This window comes from Mastomys coucha, unplaced genomic scaffold (genome assembly GCF_008632895.1).
Source record: "Mastomys coucha isolate ucsf_1 unplaced genomic scaffold, UCSF_Mcou_1 pScaffold18, whole genome shotgun sequence".
Lineage (NCBI taxonomy): Eukaryota > Metazoa > Chordata > Mammalia > Rodentia > Muridae > Mastomys > Mastomys coucha.
The window spans coordinates 83598829-83623307 of record NW_022196900.1 but is presented as its reverse complement, the minus strand read 5'-3'; the positions used below and the strand labels follow the sequence as shown (position 1 = coordinate 83623307).

Sequence of the window (24479 nt, the reverse complement as noted above, 5' to 3'; positions counted from 1 at the left end):
CCTCGAACTCAGAAATCCGCCTGCCTCTGCCTCCCAAGTGCTGGGATTAAAGGCATGAGCCACCACTGACCGGCTCTATCTCAGCTCTTAAGAGGCAGGCCTGTAGATTTGAGGCCACCCTGGTCTATATAACAGGTTCTAGACTAGCTACAGTGACTGTTTCAAAACAAAGCAAAACTTAAAAACCCACAAAGACATTAGTGAACACAACAAAATGTTGCCAGCAGCCACTGGAGCACTGGAGGTGTGGGTGACCCCTTCTCATCCCTGCCAGACTCTGTTAATGTGAAAATATCCCCAAGTGTGTGTACTACCAATTTAGACCCTAGGGATGCTGCAGCCTTGTGCAATCATGATAAAAAGACTCTTGGGATCTGTGTTTCTGGGAGACTCAGCTAGCACTCAGTAAAACACAGCTTCCAGCTGTGTTCAGAGTCTTGGGAAGTCCTCAGACAATACTGATGACATACCCCAAATGTCTGCATTGACTCCGAGGGGAACCCAGAGCCCATCCAGAAAGCAGAACGCCATCAATCCGTGCCAGGTGCCACTTTAATTGAGTCCTCACGCTGGTGAGGAAGAGTGGAAGACAGTGATGATTTCCAGGCTCACGCCCCGTTGGCCCGGAGGTAAACAGCCTGAGCTCCCCACAATAGAAACACAGTTTCCTTCCCATGAGAATCCCACGCCTGAGCCAATAAAGGGAAGAATGCGCACAGAAAAATAAGAAAATCTCATCAAGGGAGCCAGGGACATTTCTGAATTCCTTCCAGTGCAAAAACTAGAACTAGACATGGAGGTGCCCCTCCTAATGGCAACGATAAACCCCAACCATTCCCAGTTGAGGCCAAGCCCCTCCCGGGGAGCCTGAGACCAAGGTTCATTCCTCAGGGCTCTTCCCTGCAGGGCTACTAGGTAAGATCAGAAGCCTGCCCAGTCATGGAGAGAGCCCATTGAGCCGATGCAGCCTTCCTCTTGGCTGGCCCCTCCTGCTGCAGCTGCACAGCCATACAGGAGCAGCCAGGACTTGTGGCTGTGGGTGCACAAGGGGCCGGAGAGAGCAGCAAAGCAAACCAGATGTGTGTTCTGAAGCTGGGTCGGCACGGCACATCCCTGTGCACCACAGGGACCTGGGCCCTCCATTAATTCTTCTCTGGACGGTTTCTGTTCAGGACTGCTTTAGGGGCAAATTCTAGCTTGTCCTTAAGGCTCACCACCTGAGTGTGGTCCTTGCCTAGCATCTCATCCAGCTTTCGGTCCTCTCGGCGCTCCAAGATGCTCTTCTCCTCCTCCACAGGCTGAGGAGCCTTTCCCCTGATGAACCACTCCAAGTGGTAGCCCACAGCCCCGACCACAAAGGCCACAGGGAAGGTGACATAGGGGGCATAGGTTCGCACCACGGTCCAAAGCACAGGCCACATGACATCTGCAGAAGAACAGAGAGAGAGTTAGGGAGGGAAGCATGAGTGTCTCCTCCTCTAGCACGTGTGGACAGCACACAGGGTGCTCTACTTACCAGGCAGCCTGGCACCTAATAACTGAGCAGCCACCCCGCAGAGCAGCCAGCAGCCACTGCGCTCTGTGCGACTCTAGGAAGGTGCAAAAGATTCGACTGTTAAAGGGAGTAAAAATCTCTATGAACGACAACGGAGTGCTCCTGGGTACAGACGATCCTCACAAGGAACCTCCAAGCCTAATTAATGGAACTTCAACCTGGTATGACCTCAGGCCCTCTCCTCCAGATATCTGTCAATATCTTGGGAGGGGCAAAGAAGTCTCTTCTCTGCTCTATGAAGCTTCACAAGCACACACAGCCTCACTCTGAATCCTGGCTCTCTGATGATTAAGTAGTTCCTTTACCTTGGGTAAAGTACAAGGGGTTTATTTAACTACGACCTACTACCTAACTATTCTGACCTAAGACGGATAGGGGTTCTTTAAGTCTATTCTGGCCTTGGCTTTCCTAATAACCTATAGTTAACAAATCTTGATCAAAACAACTTCACAATGCTCGACCTGCAACCACTCACATCCTCATGCTTGCACAGTGAGCCCCTGACAACATCACAAATGAATGCAGTATTCCGGATGCCCTAGAGCCCTAATACTTAAAAAGTCCCCATGGAAAATGCTGTAAAATAAACATAACAAAGACTGTGAAGCTGCCCCTAGGGCCTCCTGCAATGAAACACCAAAGTAATATGCAAACCCACTCACTCAAATGGCCACTTAGTCACCAATGATTACCACTATTAAATTACTATTAATATCATTATTTAATTACTGTTACAATCGTAAAAGACTGACAATGAACGTATTAATGCAAGTTACCACCGTCTACTGAGTGCTTATTCCAAGCTGAGCCTTGGGCTAAGCACTTCACACACAATGCTCTCCAATCTTCACATGCATGCCTTAGTCATCAGCATGAAGTCACTTGCCTGTGTTTATGCTGCCATAACTGTTTCTCCAACACTGCTCGCTCACTTGCTCTCTCTCCTCTCTCTCTCACCTACCTCTCTCTCTCTCTGCTCTAGGGTGAGACACCCAGACCTCATGGAGGATTTGAAGGCTCCTCCTTTCTCCCTTTTGTTCTGATCCTCTTTGGGGGAACTGGGTGTCTTGTGGGCCTGAGACTACACATGGACCGTCAAAGGTGAAGAACTGCAGCAGATTCAAGTTTCTCTTCCTGGTCCTTTGACCTGGCACCATGCCCCATGCTCTACGATATCTCCCCTGGTCATTGCCTGACCCTCATAATACCTCTGTGATGCAGGAACTAGGGACCCAAATTCTTATCCAAGGCTATAGTGGCTCGAAGACTTTGTGTCGGTTTGCCAAAATCATACAAGTGGCAGGCCCACTGGTTTGGAGGCCAAGCCTGGGCTTTTATCTAGCAGAAAGAACACTCTGCAGATGTGTGCATGGTGTCTGTTCAAAGCCTGGATTTATGGAGTGCCTCCTGCAGCTCCCCATTAGCTTGGCTTTTCATTACATTGAAAGACTTCCTTCCTTGTGAGTTCTAAAGTTATATCATGAGATTTGAGAAATTCTACAATGTACACATTAACCTCTGAAGAACCACAAACTCAATCTTCCAACCTATTTTAACTCAATACCCCATTCTATCTTCTGTCTTTGTAGTTTTGGGGCTTGTTTGGTTGGCTGGTTTTGGTTTTTTGAGACAGGGTTTCCCTGTGTAGTCCTGTCATTCTGACTCCCTCTGTAGACCAGGCTGGCCTCAAACTCAAGAGACTGGCCTGCCTCTGCCTCCTGAGTGCTGGGATTAAAGGCCTGTGCCACCATCACAGGGTTTGTTTTTATTTTTAAGACAGGTTCTCATGTCACCCAGCCTGGCCTCAAACCCTCAAAGTAGCTGAGGGTGACTTTCCACTGATCTTCCTGTTTCCAGTCCCTAAGTGCTTGTGATTACAGGTTCACACTGGGTTCAAGTCCTTTATATTCTTCCTGAATAGAGACTCTCATTTTCCAATTTGTCTTAGGACAGGCGCTTCGAGCGCCAGTATATGAGTATTATTCTTGTACATATAATGCACAAGTTCTCTGTGCTCTTGTTCCTATTCCAGTCATCCATGTATCCAACAAAACCTTCTCTGCGGCAGGCACTATGTGGGTCTACCCTACCTGTCTACAGCTCTCAAAACAACCTGGAGCTCCAGAAGGTTAAGAACGAAGGATGTTCGGATCGTCCTATGCTCTATGACTCTTCCCATCCTTGGAAAGCGCTCCAAAAAAAAAAAAAGTTTGTTGGTCGAATGAATGACAGGCAGCATAAACAAGTTGCTTTGTTTATGGATGACTACAGCAGTCTTCCACTCGCACTCACAAAGGGATAGGGATATGATCATGAGCAGCTAGACTTCATGAAGTCATCCCTAAGGAATCAAATATAAGTAGCACAAGTGTTTCACAAATACTGCGACGCCCATTTCAAGCCCGACACGCAGGGGAGCCAGTCAAAGGCTCGAAGTCCAGGTCCAGGTCCAGGTCAACCGGGCCGCCAGGAAACCTGTCCCACTGTCTGGGTCCACCGGAAGCTACACTCCAAATTCGAGAGCAGTCAGAAGAGGTCCGAGAAGGTGAACCGATCAGCCTTGATAGCTACTCCAGTCAAGTTTAGGATGGGAGCGCCAGTGAGGTCCGGGTCATCAGCTCCTGTCCCAGTAACGCCACACGCGTGGCCTGATCACCCTCCAGCCTGCAGGTGCCTGAGGCCACCAAAAGCCGGCCGAGGCCGATACGGTCTCGGAGACCATCGCTCCCTCAACTAGGAGGTCACCGCCAGAAGCCGTCCCCGTGGGACTCGGGGCCAGCGATCCTGGGAAGCGAAGTGCCCTCAGCCTTAGGAACTCACCTGCGACCCGGCCCGCACTCCCCGACCTGCCCCGCGCTGCGCCCGCTAGTCGGGAGCAACAGGGACGCCGAGGTTCCCAGTGACCCGCGGAGCGCGCCCGAGGCCCCGCCCACTGGCGTCCGACCTCTCTCGAAGAGCAGCGATTGGCTGAGCTCCGGCCAAGCTACAGAAAAAAAGGAAGCCAGGCACCCGCCCCTGTGTTGGGCTAAACAAGGAATAGTATAGCGCCCCCTGTCGGCTCGGAAGCTCCCCTGTGACGTTGCCACATACTTAGGAAGAAAAACCGAATAGTCAGCTTTCATTGATCCAAATGAAGTTCATTAGGTATCTTGTGAGACCTACCTAGGTCGGCTGTTACTGAAACCGAAAACCCAACCTCTGACCTCCAGAAGAGCTCCCTTGGCGGAGGATAACCTAGTACTTTAAAACCTCTTGGAATCTGTGCTTTCAGGCTGTGTGTCCTTGGGAACATCATTAATTAATCTGAGCCTCATTTCTTCTGCATAGCATCAAAACCTTCCATTTTCGCAGGGATCTTGCGAGGGTTAGATAATATCTTGTTTGTAACGCAGGGAACTAGATTGTAGCTTTGGTGAATCTACAAATAGCTGAAAGTACCAAGACCCTCTGATTACAAGTACCCACTCTCCTCCATGTTTCCACTGTCCCTGAGCAGACTTATATTTATCACATATAGGAAATAGCCTCATGCCCCAAGTTCTCTACTGATCTAATATTGCCCTGCCTTCTCAACCTGCCCTCACTGATCTCTACCTGACCAGTCTCCTTACCACTAATAACATACTAAAAATCAACATATGTGTCCATGTTCTTTCATCTACCTGGAGTGCCCTACCCATCTTCCCTTAAGTTAGCTGTGAGCCACTTCTCAAGGTCATGGGTACTCTCATAGGAAACTTCTTCAAGACGGTACTGCCAAGTTAGAGATTCTTCCTATTTTAGATCAAAGAGCCCAAAGCTAAGCCTGGAAGCAAAAACGGGGAGGAAAAAGCTGCCAGAAATTAGCAACCATAATTATCAGACCTTGATTACTTGTGCATTGAATCTGTGTGGAAAGAGAAGAGATCAGAAATGTCTAGAACACAGGCTGGCATTTAGTCAGCCATTCTACAAGCTAGACATGGAGATACAAATGGGGACTGCCCTCGGGAGTTTCCTGGATGGAGAGGAAACAGATAGGTCCACAAAATGTCAAAACAGAAGACACTGTCAGCTCATACAAGAGGAGTGAGTGGAGGTTCCCTGGAAAGACAGATCCCTGAGCTGGATCTTCGTAGTGACTAAATGTCCTTCCCTCTAGCAGATCTGGGTAAATGCAGAAGCCCCCGCTTAAGTGGGAATGACAGCACTTGAGAAGTCCTAAGGTGCAATAACCTCATCTATATAGCAAGATTCTATATCAATTGAGGGAGACAGCACTTCCAGATCACACAGAACTACGTGCTGAGACCCTGTCTAAAAATAAAATAAAATAAAATAACAAACACTGGAATTGGTTGTGGATTCAAATCTTGGCTCTGTGGCCTGCTAATCTGAGAAAATATATTTATAACCTTTTAAAAAAAGGATTTTAATTATGTGTGTGTGTGTGTGTATTGGGGGGGGGGGCGTGCAATGAGCACAGGCACCCATGGAGGTCAGAAGAAGGTGTCAGATGCCCTGGAGCTGACATATAGGAGTTTAGAAGCTATCAGACACGGCTGCTGAGAACCAAGCTTGGCTCATCTGCAGAGTGGTGTGTTCCCTTAACCACTGAACCATCTCTACAGCCCTATTTGTATTTAAAAAAGAAACAGTACGAAAATACCCTAGGGCTGGCCAGATGGCTCAGTAGATAAAGGTATTTACCACCAAGCTGATGGTCTGAGTTTAATCCTCAGGACCCACATAGTTGAAGGAGACTCTCAACTCCTGAAAGTTGTCCCCCGAACTCTTCATAGGGTCTGTGGCTTGTGAGCATCTACCCACATACCCATACATAAATAAATAAAGGTAATAAAAACCTTTAAGACATCCTCTAGGGTTGATGCTTTGAACCATGCTAATGTGCAGAAGATGCTTGCCACAGCTTTTGGCATCTGCTCAACGAGTGTTTGGTAATGAATCCTTCTTGATGACATGTTAAGATTTCCCAGATTCATGCTTCTTTCTGCAAGGTTCATTCGAGGCATTACTTCACAAATGGAAAAGAATCCTAGTAATATCTTCAAGTTTGCCCATTCCGTCACTCCCCAGACCCAGCCTACAGCACCTATGCTTCTAACTGCCCCTCAAAATTAACACCATTACCTCTTACCTGGATCGTATTAGCAGCTGCCCCCCACGGCCCCCACCACGGCCCCTCAACGCCATGCCCATTCCTTTGGCCAAAGGACCCTTCAAAATTTAAACACAACAATGGAATCCCCAGTTTAGCCACCGATCCCTTCTGGCCATCCAGCCAACCCTGGGCTGCTCTGTCTTCTTCTAGCTTTTCCAATCACTCCAAACACGGCCATCTTCCCAAGCCTTTGCCCACACTAGTCCCTTGGTTGGAAGCGAGTGCCCTTTCCCTTCCATTTCTCCTGTACAAGTAAGGCAGTTCACATGGCTTTCTCAAACTCACTGTGCAGCAGATGGATAGTCTCTCCTGTTAGAAAATACGCTGAAATCTAATTACCATTGTCACCATGCAAAGAGGTTGGAGCATATTTAAAAGTGACCAGGTCACAAGGAACCCAAATCTATGGATGAAATTGCAAAAGGGTGTTTGTCTCCCTCAGCTCCATTTCTTCCTCATGCTTTCCAGCATGGGGGAATTCAGGAAGAAGGCCTTCACCACCAGAGGCAGGCCAGTGTGTTGTTCGTTCTAAGAACAGGTGGGTCTCATACAATCCACACTGGCCTTAAACTTCTGATCCTCCTGCCTCCACTTCCCACCTGCTGGGATTACAGGCCTGTGACATCACACCTAGCATGTGCCATCTAGAAATAAGACCTCCCAGCTCCAGAACTCTGTTCATTATAAAGTCTCTAGAATCAGAGCTCTGTTATAGCTGTATATGTCACACACTCAGCTCCTCTGAGAACAGGTCCCTCCTCAAGCTATAGCTTTCCTGCTCCTGTGCCTGGTTACTATCAGGCGGAGAGCCACTTGTACACACGGACTATCTCTCCTGGGGCACAGAATACTTCTGGGGTACAGAGTAACTACCTAGGTCACAGGACCAATACCAAGAAATCACCCCATAGTCTCAATTCCTGAGGACATTTTATTTATTTTGATAGTTTTGAGACATAGTCTCTCTATGTAGCTCTGTCTGTCCTGGCACTTGCTAAGTAGACCAGGCTAGCCTCAAACTCAGAGACCTCCCTGCTTCTTCCTCCCAAGTGCTGGGATTAAGGTGTGTGCCACTCTGCCTGGCTCCTGGGGACATTTTAAGCATATGCTCACAGCGGGATGACCAGCCCTCCTGGCACTGATATGCTTCCTTGTGCCTCCTTACATCTACTACAAGATTTCAGGAAACCTAGCCCTGTTTCTGAGCAAGGACACAGATCCCTCTGAACACTGCAATGTGGTCTGGGTCTAACGCAGAATCTGTGTCGGCTTCCTAGCTTCGGGATTAGGAGTAAGGAGTTTAAACTCTCCAAGTTCGTCTCCTCATCTGAAAATCACAAAATCTGCTACACAGTATTGTTCTGATTACTAAAAACTCACTCACATCCCAATTTCTGGATTTTAAAATAAAAACAAAAACAAACAAACAAACAAAGACAAAAAACAAAAAAGCAGTCTCAAGAGAAGTAAGGTTAGCCCTGGCCCCATCTGGAAACCCAGTAGAAAATAGACACCTTCCAGTCCAAGAGGTCTCACACTTGGTTGTGTGTCAGAATCACCTGCAGCATTGTTTCAAGCCCATTGGAGGGGGCTGGAGAGATGGCTCAGCAGTTAAGAGCACTGGTCTCTCTTCCAGAAGACCCAGGTTCAATCCCCAGCACCCACATGGCAGCTCACAACAGTACCCACATGCAGCTCCAACCGTCCAAAGTCCACTTCCGGAGGAGCTAAGCTTTCTTCTGAATTCTGAGGTACATACGTCACACACATACATGTATACAGGCAAACACTCATGCACACAGAGTTAAAATGTAAAGGCGGGGCATGCCTTTAATCCCAGGACTCAGGAAACAGAGACAGGAAGATCTCTTATTATTTTGAGGTCAGCCTGGTCTACAGAGCAAGTTCCTGGACAGTTCCGGCTACACAAACCCTATCTCAAAAACCAAACAAATAGCTGGGCAGTGTGGCACACGCCTTTAATCCTAGCACTTGGGAGGCAGAGGCAGGTGGATTTCTGAGTTCGAGGCTAGCCTGGTCTACAGAGTGAGTTCCAGGACAGCCAGGGCTACACAGAGAAACCCTGTCTCAAAAAACCAAAACCAACCAACCAAACAAACAAACAAAAACAGAAACTAAGAGCTGGGTAAAGTGGGTGAGGATAGTAGGTAAAGATTACAAATATGTGGACCCAAATTTGGATCCCGAGAACCCACACTTTAAAAAGCATGGCACTGAAGTGGATGCCTGTGTGATCTCAGTGAGGGGGCAAAGAAAGAAGGATGCCTACAGTTGGTGGCAGCCATTAGAGCAGAATGGACAAACTGTAAGCCTGAATCTCAAAAAATAAGCTGGAGAATGGCACTATCAATCGCTGATGCGTGCACAAACACACACACACACACACACACACACACACACACACAATTTTAAAAAGAATAGGACTTGAGGCTACCTAAGTGGTGCCTGCCAGAGACTAACAATTGCTGAACAAATAAATAAGAATTGGCTGGTCCAGCGTGGCCCCAAACATCGGCCAATACCAAGGCTATTTTCCTCTTGCCTCAAGATAGGACATCAACCCGAAGGGACTATAAAAGGGGCTTTTGGGGGGTGGAGGGTTGTTGTCAAGTTCCTTTTAAATTGGGAACATCATAGCATCATAGATCTAAAAACGTCGTGAATTGGCATCGGAGCTGACTGGCCCCATGCTTCTAGCTTTGCGACTCTGGAGAGCCCGCTTAAGTCTCCTTGAGCTTCAGCCCTTTCTCTGTGAGGCACTGGTCCCTTGGGAAGCATTCAAAAAACTAGCCATGCCTCCTTTAAGTTTCTCAGTGAAGTTGTGTCCTTTCTAACTCCTGCAAAGTGTCCACCCACAGGAGGCATCAGAGAAAATGGCAGCAGCGCAAATCTGGAGTTTGCAGCTGCTGGCTGGATTAGACTGGAGCAAGAAAGAGCACTTGGTCTGTCCTCTGTGGAAAGCGAAAGCGCATTCGGTGATCTCTAACAATAACCAAGGCCCCACCCACTCTCCCACCCCACCTATGCTCATTTGTACACGTGTGCCAAGCACTGAATGTGGAACTTTCCTTTCAGGCTAGGAGGCAAAGGGACCTGGTTTGAATGAGGGACAAATGGGTTCATTCCCTCTTCTTTACACACCAGCAGGACCCCCTCAGAAGGCACAAGTCCTTATTGGGACGACCAGGATCCCCTTTCTCCCAGCTAGCTCTCCCCACAAAGGGCTCAGGCAACCTTTGAGGTCCCCGAAACCAAGAGTGCTCAAGCTTCTGCCCCCTTTTCTTCCTTTCCCCTACCACCATCTTATCAGACACCCCCTCTCCCGCAGGTGGCCTCTTCTGGAGAGAGCTGGCTCCGGTGCAGTTCTGCGGTTTTATTTTTCCTGGGATACTCAAAGGGATGTGGGAACAGCCACAGGTGTGGTGAGGGAAAGCCCCTGTCTCCCCTCCCCAGATGTGGGAAAGGAGAGAGGCCCAGGCGCCCTGGTCCTGGATTGGTCCAGCCACTGTGGTCCCTGGGCCCTGTGGGCAGAGGGCTGAGGGTGGAGCCCTGGGAAGGTGGGGCGGGCTCCTAGGCGGGGTTTGGGATTCTTCATAAAAAGCCACGAAGCTTGATCCCCACGAAGCCCAGCCCCGCGGGGTGTGTGTGGGGGACGCAGAGCCCAGATGGGGGACCCGGCCCGGCCTGGCCCGTGGAGGGGTAAAATAATGGCAGAGATGGTGCCCATGGGGGGAAAAAAGGTGGGGGTCAAAGCGTCGGACCAGGAAGATGAGAGTTCCAAGTGAGGGGCGCAGGGCGGAGAGGCACGACCCCCAGCCTAGCCCGGGCGCCTTTGCGTGGGATCAGGAAGGTAAAAAACCCACGAAAGCGCGGCGGGCAGGAGCCGGGGCGTGCGGTGCCGACAGGGCGGGCGCACGGAGCTGCCCGCGTTCACAGTGACCTCGACGCTGGGTGTACAGTACGGGTAGAAAACCGCGGGCCCGGGTCGGGCTGGGCGGCCCGGGCGGGTCACAGCCTGGTCTGGGCCTCGGGGATGTAGATCTCGATGCTGTCTGCGCTCTCGGTAGCCGAGCTGTGGCGGAACGAGGCGGCGCGCTTGGCCGCCAGGAGCCGCTTGCGCGCTTCCTGCCGCTGCCTGTCCACCGAGTCCAGGGAGCGCTCCTTCACCGGCACGCCCCGCCCCCGCGAGGGCTTCTTTGGTATCGGCGGAGGGACCTTCTTCTCCTCCTGTCGGGAGAGCGCAGAGCTGAGCTGGGCCGCAGGGACCCCCGCAGCATCCCTACTCGCGCCCCGCACCCCGTGCAAATTCCCCAAGGGATGGGATTCGTGTGTCTCCCAACGGGACAGCGCCTAGAATTGGCCACTAACGCTGGAGACCGGCGCACGTGTTTCCACAAGGTCAAAGCCGGTCAAAGCCCCTGTACGGGTCTCCAAAGAATGACGGGCTCGAGCGCCCCCTGGTGAAGCCGTTTTCAACAGCTAGCACCTACATGCAGGCTGTGGGGTGGTGGGGAACTTTGTCAAGGGCTCCAGGGGCCTGCCCAGTCTCACCTACGACACTCATCTCAGACATGAGTCTAACCAGTAGAAGGCTGAACATCGTCACCTAAAAAATCTAGCTCTACTCCCCACAATGCAGCTGGCCAGAGATGGCCAGTGTGCAGCAGTGTGAAAAACTGAACCAAGCACAGGGCAATGGCTGGGAGCATGGCTGTCTTATCTAAAGCTGTTTCTTCCTGCTGCCCGGGCGCCTGTTTCCCTGTGACTTCCCCACACCCACACACCCCTTTCTGAGAAGGACATTACAGAGTGTGGCTTCCTGGCCTGATTCCCCCCGCCCTTCCCCGCAAGCACACCTTAGGCTCCAGGAGTTTCCAGCTGTTGGCCTTGAGTTGTTGTAGCTCCAGGAACTTGAGGGTCACATCCTCAATGGAGAGCTGCAGGAGGTCCCAGAAACCGGCCAGGTCCTGGAAGGTGGGCACAGGGAACGCAGTGGGGTCCTGCCGTGGTGGGACACACAGGGGAGGCAGCCAGTCAGGGAGGTCTGACCCCAGGCAGGCTCAGGGAAAGTTATGCTCAGTCTCACAGTTAGGAAGCTCAGTCTGGGGAAATGGGTTGAGGCATGGGGGACAAGGATGAGGAAAAGCACAGGCCTCTCCAGCCTGAGCACAATGCGCCCAGCCTCGAGGCTCAATACGCCAACAAGTCACATCCGACCTTTTGGGTTCTTTGGGCCACACATAATCCACCGTTCCAAGTCCACAGACCTAGTCCTATCTCTCAGTCACGCTGGGTCACCTGTCAGATCCACATACCTCGCTGTCCCCTCACAAACACTCACCAAGCTTTGCTGACACAGCCTGAAGAACTGCTGGACCTTCTGAGACAGGAGAAGTTGCGTACTGCCCACGGCACTGCGAATCTTCTCTAAGACTAAAAGAACAGAAGGAGGCTCAAGTGGGTGGGGAGGTGGGGGGAGGAGATGAGATCTCTCTCTCTCTCCTGAGCCCCCAGGAAGTTGAGAATGCTCACCTCCTGGCTAGTATACTGGCTCATCTCCTCCAGTCCCCTTTCCCATCCTATCCTCAAACTTTTGGACAACTGGTCCTATCCAGCCACCCCAGGATGGAAGAGAAGGCTTTCATCCTCAATGAAGTTCCTTCCGTTACAGGGCCTGCATTTGGTGCTGGTCCCTCTGTAGGAGGAAGGCCTCCCACCTGTGTCCCCTGTCCGGCTCTCCAGCCTTGGCCAGAACACTATAGCTCAATGGTCAGTCACTAGCCATATTCTGTCACTAATCAGTACATGCCTTCTTGATTTGTTTGTTAAAGATTGTTAATTCATCTCGAGGACTTGAAGCTGATCTTCTTGGTTACTATCCCGTCAATTTAGGGATTCCGTGGGAAGCCTATAGCTCCTCAGAGTGGACTCATGGGGAAGGGGTATACCGTTTGTGACAGGGCTATCTTCCATGCCAACCCTCCATTTCTTCCTCAGACTTGTTCTCACTTGAACTACATCCTCTGAATTCCTCTTACACTGAGGAATCCCAGCATCCCCTGGGAGAGCCTATCTTAACAGCTCAAATCAGAATGTCTGTCATGTGGTCCCAGCCTCACTGTCAAGCTTACTTTGGATTCCCACACTTGTTCAGATCTGAACAGATTTTTCCCCATGGAGCTAGCGACTTAGATTGGTAGCTGCCTACTAGAAAATCCAGCCTTGTGCCTGGTCATGACCCTGAGTCCTATCCTTGGCCTCTTAAGATGTCCCCTTCCAGGGGCTGAGAGCATGCCTGGTTTCCAGTAAGAACCTCAAATTCTAGCACTGAAGGACCAAGGGAGAAACAAGCCCCAGCATGGTGCATTGCAGCCAGAACCACCATCTCGATACCCCATGCCGGTGCACCCCAGCACGGGATGCAGGGATGCCGGTGAACCTCTCCCCTGTGTGGATGGCAGCGGACTCACTCTCCTCGGGCAGCTCATAGTCCTCCGCCTCACGCTCCATCTGCTGGCACCAGTGTTCCAGTTTCTCCACTTCCGCCCGCAGCATCTTGATGAACCATTCGCCATCCCGTGGGCAGGGGGACGTGCGGCCTGAGTCGGGGAGGCTACGTGAACCCCGCTCCATCCAGGAATCACGGCGGCCGGACCCGGGGCCGGGGGCAGGGACAGGGGTAGGGCCAGGCGACCCATCGGTGGCCGGCGGCTCATACGGCAGTGGGTAGCCCTCGCGGTAGGCCCACTGGCCCTGCGTGTGGACCGTGCGGAAGACTGAGTAGGTGGGGGCCCGGGGCCCGGGCTGGGGCTCAGAGGCGTGCCTCTGGAAGGAGCGTCCGAACTGCAGAGCCTTGTCTTCTGTGGCCACAGTGGCCAGACCGGCCAGGCCCTCCAGCTCCAGGTCTGCCTGCACACCGGCTGTCACGCTGTTGGAGCGCTTGAACCTCGCCCGCCTGTAGAGGGGGATGCTTGTCGTCATTGCTTCTGCTCAGGACCCCCCAGGTCACCACCCTCACCCCAAACTCCAAGCAAAAAAAAAAAAGGAAGTTAGGCTATTGTGATGAGGAACCTACTACAAACCAGTGGCCATCAATCCATACACATGAAACAATTAAATCCTTGGAGCTAGTAGGTACCCAATATACCTTCTTTTTGCACTGACACTAAACAGCCAGAGACAGTCAAAATATTTAACTGTCTGTACCTATGTCCAGAAGAGATGCTGGAACACTTCAAGGAGAGCAGACCCTGATCTAAAGAAGCCAGCTTTGGGGCCCCAATGGTGATAGCTTTTGACCAAGGCATTCAGAAACATTTTGTTATTTCTTTTGTTTTGAGACAAGGTCTCACTGTGTACCCAGGTTGACCTGGACCTCACAACAGACCCCCCAGGCTTCACTCACACCCCGGTATCCTCCTGCCTCAACTTCCCGAGAACTGCTATTATAGGTGTTGACTCACCACACCCAACTTACAATGGAGTATTCTAGAAAAGCTGTCTGTGCTGGTTTAACCTGGCTGTACAGCATTTCCTAGGCCTACAGAGAAATGAGTAAATGGAGCTGAAAGGGGTCCCAGGTCATCCAGCTTCAGAGGGGCAGAGCCAGGATTTGGGCCCAGGGCTGCACCAGCTACAGGAAGCTGCCTGGGAGCAGCTTGGAATGGTGGGGGTGTACATTGCGGAAGACTGTCACCCCTGGGGACCCCGATGGCTCAGCCCAGAGCCTGGCCAGACAGTCTGCCAGAAGCAGTGGAGCTGAATTAAGTTGTTGGCAGGAACAACACGGGGCCTGAACGTGTCTTGTCTTTAAGTTAATTATATGCAAATCCTATGCAAAACAGAAAGTCAATTGGCCTTGTTCATTTTCACCCACTCTGAGTTCAGAGTAGGGGCTTTATTTCTGCAAAGAAGTCAATGAGCCCCGTGAAGCATGAGGTTGGGGCCAGACAATACTTTAAGAAGTGGGAGTTAGGTGAGGGGGGGGAGGGCAAAGATGAACAGAAGTTGAAATAGTCTGGGAATTCAAGAACCTCAAAGGAAAGTCCCATGGGTCTTTACCTCCACCTCCTCATGTTCAAAAGACACCAGGGTCCTATGGGACATCTCCAGGGGCCTGTCCAGTTTCCCAGGAGACTCCCGCAACCTCCCCCCCAACCCCTACAACTTCAACCTTCCTCCTGTGGCCCAGGCCTTCTCTCCAAGCCTGCCTGCCTGCTTCCTTCCAGCTGGCAGGCTGCCTGCTGGGAGCCTGTTGCCATAGAAACCAGACCCAGAAGGATGCTGCAGGACTCAGGAAAGAGAGATGCACTCGCTCCCTCGCTCGCTCGTGTGCCATCTCCAACGAGCCCTATGTCCCCACCCCCACCCTGAGAAAGGAATAAAACCATATTTCCATTGCTTCCCGCATGCCCTTCACCTTGGTATTGGCCCTGGGCACCACTCATGTTCACCACTGGCCCAGCCACCTCCTATCAGATACCTCTGCATTCATTCAGGATAGCGAAAGGGAAGGAAGAACCCTGGACCAGGGAGCACACCTGTGCTAGCTCTGTCACTGTGCCTTAGGAAAGTTTTCCATCCGGGCCATCTAATATGTGTGAAGTTGCATGTAAAATACAGTCAAGTAGCCCCCGGTGGTGGTGCACACCTTTAATTCCAGCAACTCAGGAGGCAGAAGCAGGCAGATCTCTGTGAGTTCCAGGACAGCCAGGACTGTATAGTGAGACCCTAGCTCAACACATCAACAAATAGTCTGATTTTAAATGTATCATATAGAAATACATATACATAACAAATACCATATACACACATATAAAAACCATAGGAATGTGGCTTAATGTCCTGTAGGAATGACAACCGCCATCAATGTATTTCCTGTCTAAATAACTTGTGTATGTTAAAATCTAGAGCCCAGTAATCCCTGCCCAGACCAGTATTCCTAAGGGTAAGCTCTTTTAGGTCATTCCCTTACTCAAAACCCTTCCCATGCCTCCCCACTTCAGCAAGGGAAAGCTCAAACTTTGTGCTAGCCCTGACCTGAAGCTCTGTACTCTGGATGCACCCACATCTTCAGCCTTCTCTCTGTGCTCTCCTTTGATCCCTAAATAGATTGCATCCTGACCACCAATGTCTTTGAGTATGTTCCTCCCCTGCCCAAGATGGCCTTTTTCATTCTGGCCCCTGGACACTGTCTGCCCAAGCCCCTCTTGGTCTGTGAGTCCCCCAACTGCCCTCAAGGTCACTCGTCAGTTCTGTAACTCCTCAACAGCCTTCTTGCATTTAAAACAACCCCGCTATTTTGATTAACTAGTCTTTCTGGTGACAGCCACGTTTGTCGAACACCTTGGTTCCCTATGAATGTTTATGCTTTTGAGCTTCAGTTGGCCATGTAGCTCCTTCCAAGCTCCAGCATTTGCAACCACCAGGGGTCGTCGCGATTTGTTTTCCTAACTACATTTCTGAAGAGGCACCATCCCAACGTGTTTCTCTGCTGTAAGTTTTGTTTGTTTGGATGGCTGTTTGGTTTTGTTTTTTAAGATTTAAGATTTATTTATTTTATGTATGTGAGTACACTGTCACTTGTCTTCAGACACTCCAGAAAAGGGCGGATCCCATTACAGATGGTTGTGAGCCACCATGTGGGTGCTGGGAACTGAATTCAGGACCTTTCTGGAAGAGTAGTCAGTGCTATTAACCGCTGAGCCATCTCTCCAGCCCTGGTTTGGGTATTTTTGTTTATTTTTATTTTTTTTGAGACAAGGTTTCTTTGTGTAGCTCTGGCTGTCATGGAATTCACTCTGTAGACCAGGCTGGCCTCAGAGATCCACCTGCTTCTGCCTCCCAAGTGCTGGAAATAAAGGTGTGCACCACTACCAGCCAGCTCCTGCTGTAAGAGTTTTGAATCCTAAACAACCCCACAGGCTCTTGCGTTTGAACAATTGGATGATGTTTGGGAGGTTGTGGAAGCTCTGAGACATGGGACCTACGTAGCAGAAATGGGTCACTGCACGGTGGGCCTTGAGGGCTATCTATTCTATTTCTGATACAGGCTGGGCTCTCTGCTTCCTGGTCTGCAGTAAAGGAACAAGCTACAAACTCATGTCATCATGCTTGCCCCCGGTGACAGCCTGCACTCTTCAAAACTCCAACCTAAAGTAATGTTCTCCTCCTTGAAGTTGCCTCTGGGAGGTCACTCCCCATTAAACACATTGTGCTCTTGGGCTCCACTCGTCTGATGCCTTCATCTGACCTCTGGGAAGTCCTGAAAGGATTCCACTCATCAGACTCCACACTAACTAGGACAGAAACACCAAATACACTAGGTTTCATAGGTCTAAATGGCCCTCCTCGGGAAACCATCTCAACCCATAGAGCCTAAGGTAGGCTGAGGGAGCTGAGAAGCTACTGGGCTCAGTGAAGCATGGCCCTCAGATATCATTCCCAGCCAAAAGTCCTAAGTGCACAGGACAGGCAGGAGTCAGTCATCCTTGTGAACTAGGCATTAGTATGGGGCAAGATCATAATAAAAGAACATTGCATCAAGGATCTAAAACCCCAAGGATACCTAGACATTTCACAGGTAGGTGAGGATAGTACAGTACATAGCAAGAATGCAACCAGAGAGAATGGGGGAGGGGACAGAGCCAGGAGAAACTGAGATAGCTCAGTAGGTGAAAGTGCTTGCTGCCAAGCCATAGAACCTGAGTTCAAGTCCCACAGAGTGTAAGGAGAGAATCAATTCCTTCAAGTTGTCCTCTGACATTCACACCTGTGCCACGGTGCATACAGGTGTACATGCACGTGCATATGTGTGTGTATCCATAAACACAGATAAATATAATTAAAAAAAGAAAAACATTAAGCCAGGAGAAGTATGTAAAGGCAGACAGAAGGGAGGAAGACCTCAAGAAGGCTCAATCAAGCATCCAGCGAGGGTAAGCAGTTGACTGAGAATGAAGGCTGGCCAAGGCTCTGCTCCTGCTGACCACAGCCAGAGCAGGTTTGGTGGGATGTAGGAGCCAGTGTGGGCTGTATCGGCTGCCAGGAGGTGGAGGAAACTAATTATAAAACAAGCTCATCAAAGATGGTGCCTGAAAAGCAGGCTGGAGTAAGGGGAAGGTCCATCGAAGGAGGAGAGCTTGTTTTGTGGACCTCTCTATAGACATATCCTGGAGGGAGGTGAAAACCTGGGAGAGATCAGTGAGATAATGGTGCCCAACTGGGTTCCTTTCTTTTTCCCCTTCATCCTTCCTTTGTTCGTTCGTTCCTTTCTTCCTTCCTTCCTTTCTTCCTTCCTTTCATCTTATGTGCATTGATGTTTTGCGTGCATGTATGTCTGCGTAGGGATACCAGAACCCCTAGAGCTACAGACAGTTTTGAGCTCCCGCACGGGTGCTGGGAATTGAACCTGGGTCCTTTGGAAGAGCAGCCAGTGCTTTTAACCACTGTGCCATATCTCCACCCCAAGAGGTCCCTTTCTTAATCCCTTGTAGGTATGCTACCTTCCATGGCAAAGAGGACTTTGTGGACTAGCCCAAGTTCAGGCTCCTGAGATGAGATGATTATCCAGACTTGATGATTTGTCTTAATAGTCAACTGTCTGGGTTTCAGAATCCCTCTGGAAGCATACCTCAGGCATGTTGCTGAGGGCACTTCTAGAGATGCTTCACTGAGGGGGAGCAGAGCTACCCTAAGCAAACTGAAAGCCTGTTAGGCATCTTGTTATTCTCTTGGCTTCCTGACTGTGGATGCAGGGTGACCAGCCACCTCAGGCCCCTGCTGTCTGCCTTCCCTGCCTTACAGGACCATGTCCCCTAATCACAGAGAAAGCTTCCTTCCTTACGTTGCTTTAATAGATACTTTATAACAGAGGAGAGGAACGTGCCGATGTGTGCAAATTAATCACATGGGTCATTTTAAATAAGAGAGGAAGGCCAGCAAGGAGATGGAGAAAGAAAACCATGGGAAGTTGATAAATGGAGGTCTGGTATACAGCTCAGGGGAAGGCTACTTGCCAGGCACGCACACATGCACACATGAAGCTCTGGGTTCAATCTCCAACATCGCAAAAATAAAGAGGAGAATAAACAGGAAAAAGCAACAAAACGGCTTCTTTCTTGAACCTCTAGAAGGGACATTGTATTGCTAACACTTTGATGTTAGCCCAGGTAAATCTAGGAACAACTTCTGAGCCCCAGAAATGTAGGATATATAGATATAGACATAGATAGATATTATAGGTACAACATAACTTACATACTACATTGTATTATATATAATGTTATCATAACCTATCGTGGCAGGGAAGAGAAACAAACATAATGGGTAAAGAGAAGTTGAATGAATCAGAGAAGAGAAACAGTCCTAGTGGGGGATGGGATAACAACATTTTCTGAGCACTTAGTATGTGATAAGTTAATCAGTAGTTCAGTGGGAGGGAACTTACAATCAGGCCGAACATCAGGGTGTCAGCACCACCCCTACTCATAGATGAGAAAAGCTACCCTTAACAGGCAAAGTGATTTCCTGAGATGGGACAGTGACCCAATCCATGCAGAGGCCATCCCAGGCCACCCTATACTTAGGAAGAAAGCAGCAATCCATCACCTGACCACGGAGGCAGGGCTGATGGCTAGGAAGAGAGAAGAGGTATAAGCAAGGTAGGCGCTAGTGTGGAAGTGGATGCAGGCCCTGGAGGATGGCCGAGGCCATGGAGGCCATCACAATGAAGTGCGTGAGGAGGCAGACATCTACCTGCTGGAGATTTATGGGGGTCAGGAGAGGAAGGAGAGTGGCATTTGGGGCTTAGGGGGTGTCAGAACACTCGAGGGGTTAAATCTGGGTGCTCTAGAGCCAGACTGCCTGGCTCCAAAGCCAGCTGGACGGCTGGAGCCTGTCATCTTTTAAGTGAGATTGACAACAGTAGCAGCTCCAGGGTGCTGGGAGATAATGTATGGGAAGAAGGGCCAGCACCTGGCCCACCATTGTGCGAGCTATTGTGGAGATGTGGGGAAGTTTGTGGCTCTCGCTGCCACTGAGAAAAGGAGCTGGGCGAACACAATAGCCCAGCGTAGCGCTGCGGGCCCCAGCTCGGGCATTGTAGTCATTAATTATTCTGATTGCTGTTGATCATTTCCATCTGTTCTCCCGCAGCACTCGGAACAAAACCTCCTTTATCCTCCCTGTCACATGGCACCCGAGTCCGTTATTTGCATATCCGTCTCTCTCACTAAATAGAGCAGTTCCTCAAACATCAATGTTGGCTGGGTGGCTGATGGGTTGGTTGGCTGCTAGGGTGTGAGGAGTACTAATTATCCCCAACATCTATTCTCCCTCTCTCCCTCAGTAACAGAAGCCCACGATTTGAAGCTGGACAGGTGGCCACTTGGGATAACAATTCATTTCTCAAGCTCCCTTATCACTTCCATGGTGTGGCAAAGTTCTAGCCCATGGGATGTAAGCAGAACTATTATGTCCAACTTCCAGAAAGTGTTCTTTGAAACAAAGTGTTGGGCTGGGCCTGTAGTTCAGTGGGAGACAACTTTGCTTGGCGTGCACAAGGCCATAATAAGGAAAGTGTGGTTCAAAGTAGGTAAAGGGCAGCAGGACGGATAGGTGGGTAAAGGAACCTGTCCCATGCCCAACCATAGGAGTGCCGTCTCTGAGGCTCATGTAGTGGAAGGAGAGAACCAACTCCCACAAGCTGTCCTCTAACACACACACACACACACACACACAATGGGGGGGGGGGAAGGAAGGTTATAACCTTTTTTGTTGTCCCTTCCTCCTCCTTAATGACTATAATGTAGACTCAATGACTAGACCTCAAGGGACTGTTTTAGAACATGAGCTACCATGTGGAGAAAGGAGTGTGCCAGAAAGGGCCTAGGCTCTGACCCTGTGGGACACCAATGAACCCCTTGGATACCGAAGCAAGCAGAAAGCAACTTCCGCCATATGGAAATCGCTGTCTTCCATGGGTTTTCTATAATTCATGCCCAAACCTAATCCTAAAAATAACATGAATTTTCAAGGTCTCGAAGTCCAGAACTTACATTCCCATTTGGTTTTGGACTTGATAGTCATGGCTGTGGTCTTCAGCAGCTGTAAACACATCAGGTAGGAACTGGCTTCCGCTGTCATTTTCCACTCATGTGAAACAGAAGCCTGGAAATCCTGATCATGGCTACTTCAGGGAGTTATCCCTTCTGTGGCTCTCTGGGCAGAAATTGGATTACCCCAAGAGACATAGTATTCAGGGAACATTCAGTACCCACAAATGGGTTTTGCCAGGAGTGTTTGGCAGCAGGAAGTCGGGGGTGGGAGAGAAGAGTGGGCAGGGGTGGGGGAATGGGGACATGTCAGCACACCAGTCTCTGGAGAAGTAGCTCATCTCTGAGAGAGCAGTCAAGACTTCTAGCCAGGATCCAGCAAGACAAACTTAAGATGTCACAGGGTCAGTTAAGAACCTCTCTGGACAACCATGAAGAAGAGTGAAATTGTGACATTTACATGAGAGGGACATCATCATGTTAAGCCAAATAAGTCAAACTCCAAAATATCCCTGGTTTTCTCAGATGCAGAATCTATAGATTTGTGTGTGTGTGTGTGTGAGAGAGAGAGAGAGAGAGAGAGAGAGAGAGAAAGAGAGAGAGAGAGAGAGAGAAACAGGGGGTGGGGGGAATGTAGGAAGGGAAACTATGCAGAGGCAGGGGAGGGATTCAAAGAAAGACAAGGGAACAAGAAAGAATAGTAGAGATAAAAGTAAATATCCCAAGCTGGGCAGCCATGGTAGCGCACACCTTTAGTCCCAGAACAGGTATATGTAGGCAGATCTCTGTGAGTTCAAGGCCAGCCTATTCTACAAAGTGAGTTGCAGGACAGCTAGGGCTACACAGAAAAACCCTGTCTCGAAGAACTAGAAAAAAAGAAAAAGAAAAAGATGAATCTCCCACATTCTCTCATGGATGGGATATGATTTAGATATATACATATACACATGGATATATAGACACAAAATCAGAATGGAGACAGTTCAGAAGAAGAAAAGTGACCAGGATGAAGGACAAAAGAGTGTAACGGGGGTGAGGGAGGGTGGCTAGTACAGGCAAGGTACAAACAACACTATGCCACTCTTAAATTACAAGAGATCCACCTGCCTTTGCTTCCCCAGTGCTGGGAGACAGAATTCTGAGTCCTGGGATTCATGACACCACATTTCTAAACATCAAAAACAACAAGATCACCTTTTCTTTGGTCCCATGGGTCCCAGGAAGGCTTTTCTGCATATGCTGTGTTTTTTTTTTTTTTTTTTTTTTTTTTTTTTGTCCAGGGGGCTGGGGCTGGGAAAACAGGTGCAGTAGGAATGGCTAATTCTGTTTTCTGTGAGAGTCTAGGATGATCCCGAGGCTAAGCCTCAAAGGGTGGGGGGTGGGGGTCGGGGGTCGGGGTCAGTCTCCGCTCTGTTCATCTCAGTAGCCTGGTACCTACGCGGTACTAGACAAAGATAACAAGGACACAGTAAGCAGGTAAGCAGGGATGAGGAGTAGAGGGGATGGGACTGGAGAGTTCAGTCTCGCTGATGATGGGCTTCTAAAAGCATCCACAGACAAGCCTCTGAAAGAAGAGGCAGTACACTGGGACTCCACCCAAGCAGCTAACACGGAGTGCACTGACAGGCACCGTCTTTACATTTACTTGTTCGTTTGCTCTGTGCAAGGGTGTGTGCCACAGTGCAAATATGGAGTGCAAATATGGACCATGGGAGAGCCTTCAGGAGTTGGTCCTCTCCTTCCATCATGGGTCCCAGGGACTGGGCTCGGGCTGTGAGATTTGATAGCAGACAGCCCTCTCTCGCTGACACTGCAGCTGCTTTTAAAACCAAAGTACAGGCTAGTGAGCAAGAAAGCTGAGAATCCAGAAAAAAAAAATGGTTGGCAGTTGTTGAGGTTTGGTTTGTTTCTATGTATTGTAATGGTAAATACTGGCCTCCAGGTCTGGTTGCCCTCAGACAGAAGAGAATCCACACACATACACCAAGTGATGCTATGTGACCTTGCTCCTTAATTTAAAACTATTGGTTGAATAAAGACGCAATCAGCTTATAGCTAGGCTATAGAGAGAGAGGTAGGTGGGGTTTCGGTTCCCAGGCTGGGGATCTGAGAGGGACCAGGAAGGGAAAGAGAGAAGTGGAGAGAAGAGGCCATGGGGTAAATGATCATGAGAATTGGCCATGAGGGGTTGCCAGTCTGAGTAAGAGAATATGGCAAGTCATATCTTGGGATTATTGACAGGGAAGGAGACATAATAGCATAGAGGGAAGCTATCTGCCTAGCTCTGGTGCTGGTCAAAGCTTCTAATACATATAAAAGTTTTGTGTTTGTTTATCTGAGAACTGAATGATCAAAGGCAGGGTAGAAACCCCCGACTGAGATTTAAAAATTAGTACAATGGACAGTAGGTGGAGGAAGCCCTGGAAGTTTGCGGAGAAAGGTTACTGGACTCCACTGCTCACCTCTAGGTAGCAGTTGGGGCATGGTGCGTGGTGAGTCGGAAAGTACCGGGGCAGAAGGGGTGGATGGCAAAAGCTGTGCGGGTGTATAAGAAAGGAGGTCTTCTGCAGACAAGCAAAAGGCTGGCCAGAGAGATGGGCCAGGTTTGCCCTGTCCCCACCTGTCACTCCCTCTAAATTCCCAGTGTGATCACCTGTCCCTGAAGCTCAGTTCTTCAGCATCTCCCCTCCCCCACGCTCACCACCAAGACCTCTCCACATTCTCTTGCTTTCAAACTGCTCCATTTGGTCCACTTCTCCCTGGCTTGGCTGTTATCAGTCTCATGGAAATGACTGATCAATACAGGAAAAGAATGGAGGAAGCACCCACCCACACACACACAAACACCTAGAAAATCTGGATAAAATAAAATCAGAACGGTGTTTCTGCTCCCGTGCCAGGCTTGAAAATGGGAGACAGCTTCAGGCTCCAGAAACACAGAGCAGACTTAAAACCTGAGTGGATTTCGAAGCCAAGTAAACCACAGGAGGATGGAGCCAGACATATGCTGAAGGCTGGAAGGGAGGGAGAGAGGATAGACCCCAAACCTACGGTCAGTGGGGAGCTGGAAGGAGATTTCCTGCGTAAAGCCGACAGCCAAAGGGGTCAGCTTTGTTGATAAATGCAGACTAAAGAAAGCCTGATGTGATGTTTTAGGAAGGCAGCCTGGAAGGAGGATGCAGGGAAACCAGAAATATGAACGCTGTTTTGTATGGGGATGTGGGATTCCAGTGTGTTCTACCAGGGAAACACAGAAACCTCAAGCTGAGATCGTAATTTTCAAATGGATCTAGCGCTCAAGCAGTACCCCAGAGAGGAGGAAATGGAGCACCCGAGGAAGGAGTGGGCAGTAACAGACTGAGCACACAAGTCACTCACACATGTTTGTAAATCTACACTATTAGACCACAAAGCACAGAACGGCTGATTAACGCAGCCCTTTGAAGAGCTATAATCAAAATGCTACATAAGCATGCATGCAGGCTAGCAAGAGGGAGCCGAGATGGGGTGGTAGGTGTGCCTAGAATCCCAGAAAACAGGGGGGCTGACCCAGGAGGATCACCCTGAGTTTGAGATTAGCCCTGTCTCTGAACAGCCCCCTCCAAGAAAATCTCCATGAAATAAAACATTCCAAAGCTCTCGTTTATGTCTACAGGGGACCACTGACTAAGTGTGTTACCAGAAAAAA

General features: G+C 49.7%; 2 protein-coding genes across 6 annotated transcripts in view; both read right to left on the bottom strand.

Annotated features, from left to right (window-relative positions):
- Positions 1-534: 534 nt before the first annotated feature.
- Smim12 (small integral membrane protein 12) lies at positions 535-4501 on the bottom strand. Of its 2 annotated transcripts, XM_031378709.1 has the most exons (3): positions 4376-4501; positions 1517-1589; positions 535-1426 (listed from the first exon to the last, which is right to left on the bottom strand). In XM_031378709.1, exon 3 carries the CDS (start codon positions 1419-1421, stop codon positions 1143-1145), a length of 279 nt encoding a protein of 92 aa, XP_031234569.1. In that variant the 5' UTR covers positions 1422-1426; positions 1517-1589; positions 4376-4501; the 3' UTR covers positions 535-1142. The 2 variants fall into 2 exon arrangements, with proteins under 2 accessions (XP_031234569.1, XP_031234568.1); XM_031378708.1 differs by lacking the exon at positions 1517-1589 and having other exon boundaries at positions 4376-4500.
- Positions 4502-10095: 5594 nt separating this feature from the next.
- Dlgap3 (DLG associated protein 3) overlaps positions 10096-24479 on the bottom strand; it is a 69291-nt gene continuing 54907 nt past the window's right edge. For 3 of the 4 annotated variants that reach the window (XM_031378705.1, XM_031378706.1, XM_031378704.1), the window contains exons 9-12: positions 13208-13692; positions 12079-12170; positions 11594-11737; positions 10096-10964 (exon numbers count right to left, since the gene is read on the bottom strand). In XM_031378705.1, coding sequence (XP_031234565.1) covers positions 10746-10964; positions 11594-11737; positions 12079-12170; positions 13208-13692 — 940 coding nt within the window. In that variant the 3' untranslated portion in view covers positions 10096-10745. The remainder of the gene's footprint in view (positions 10965-11593; positions 11738-12078; positions 12171-13207; positions 13693-24479) is intronic. The other variant, XM_031378707.1, reaches the window with a different exon arrangement.

Bases quoted from the DNA above. Each gene is read 5' to 3' on its own strand.
- Smim12 (XM_031378709.1), bottom strand. From the start codon at position 1,421: ATGTGGCCTGTGCTTTGGACCGTGGTGCGAACCTATGCCCCCTATGTC.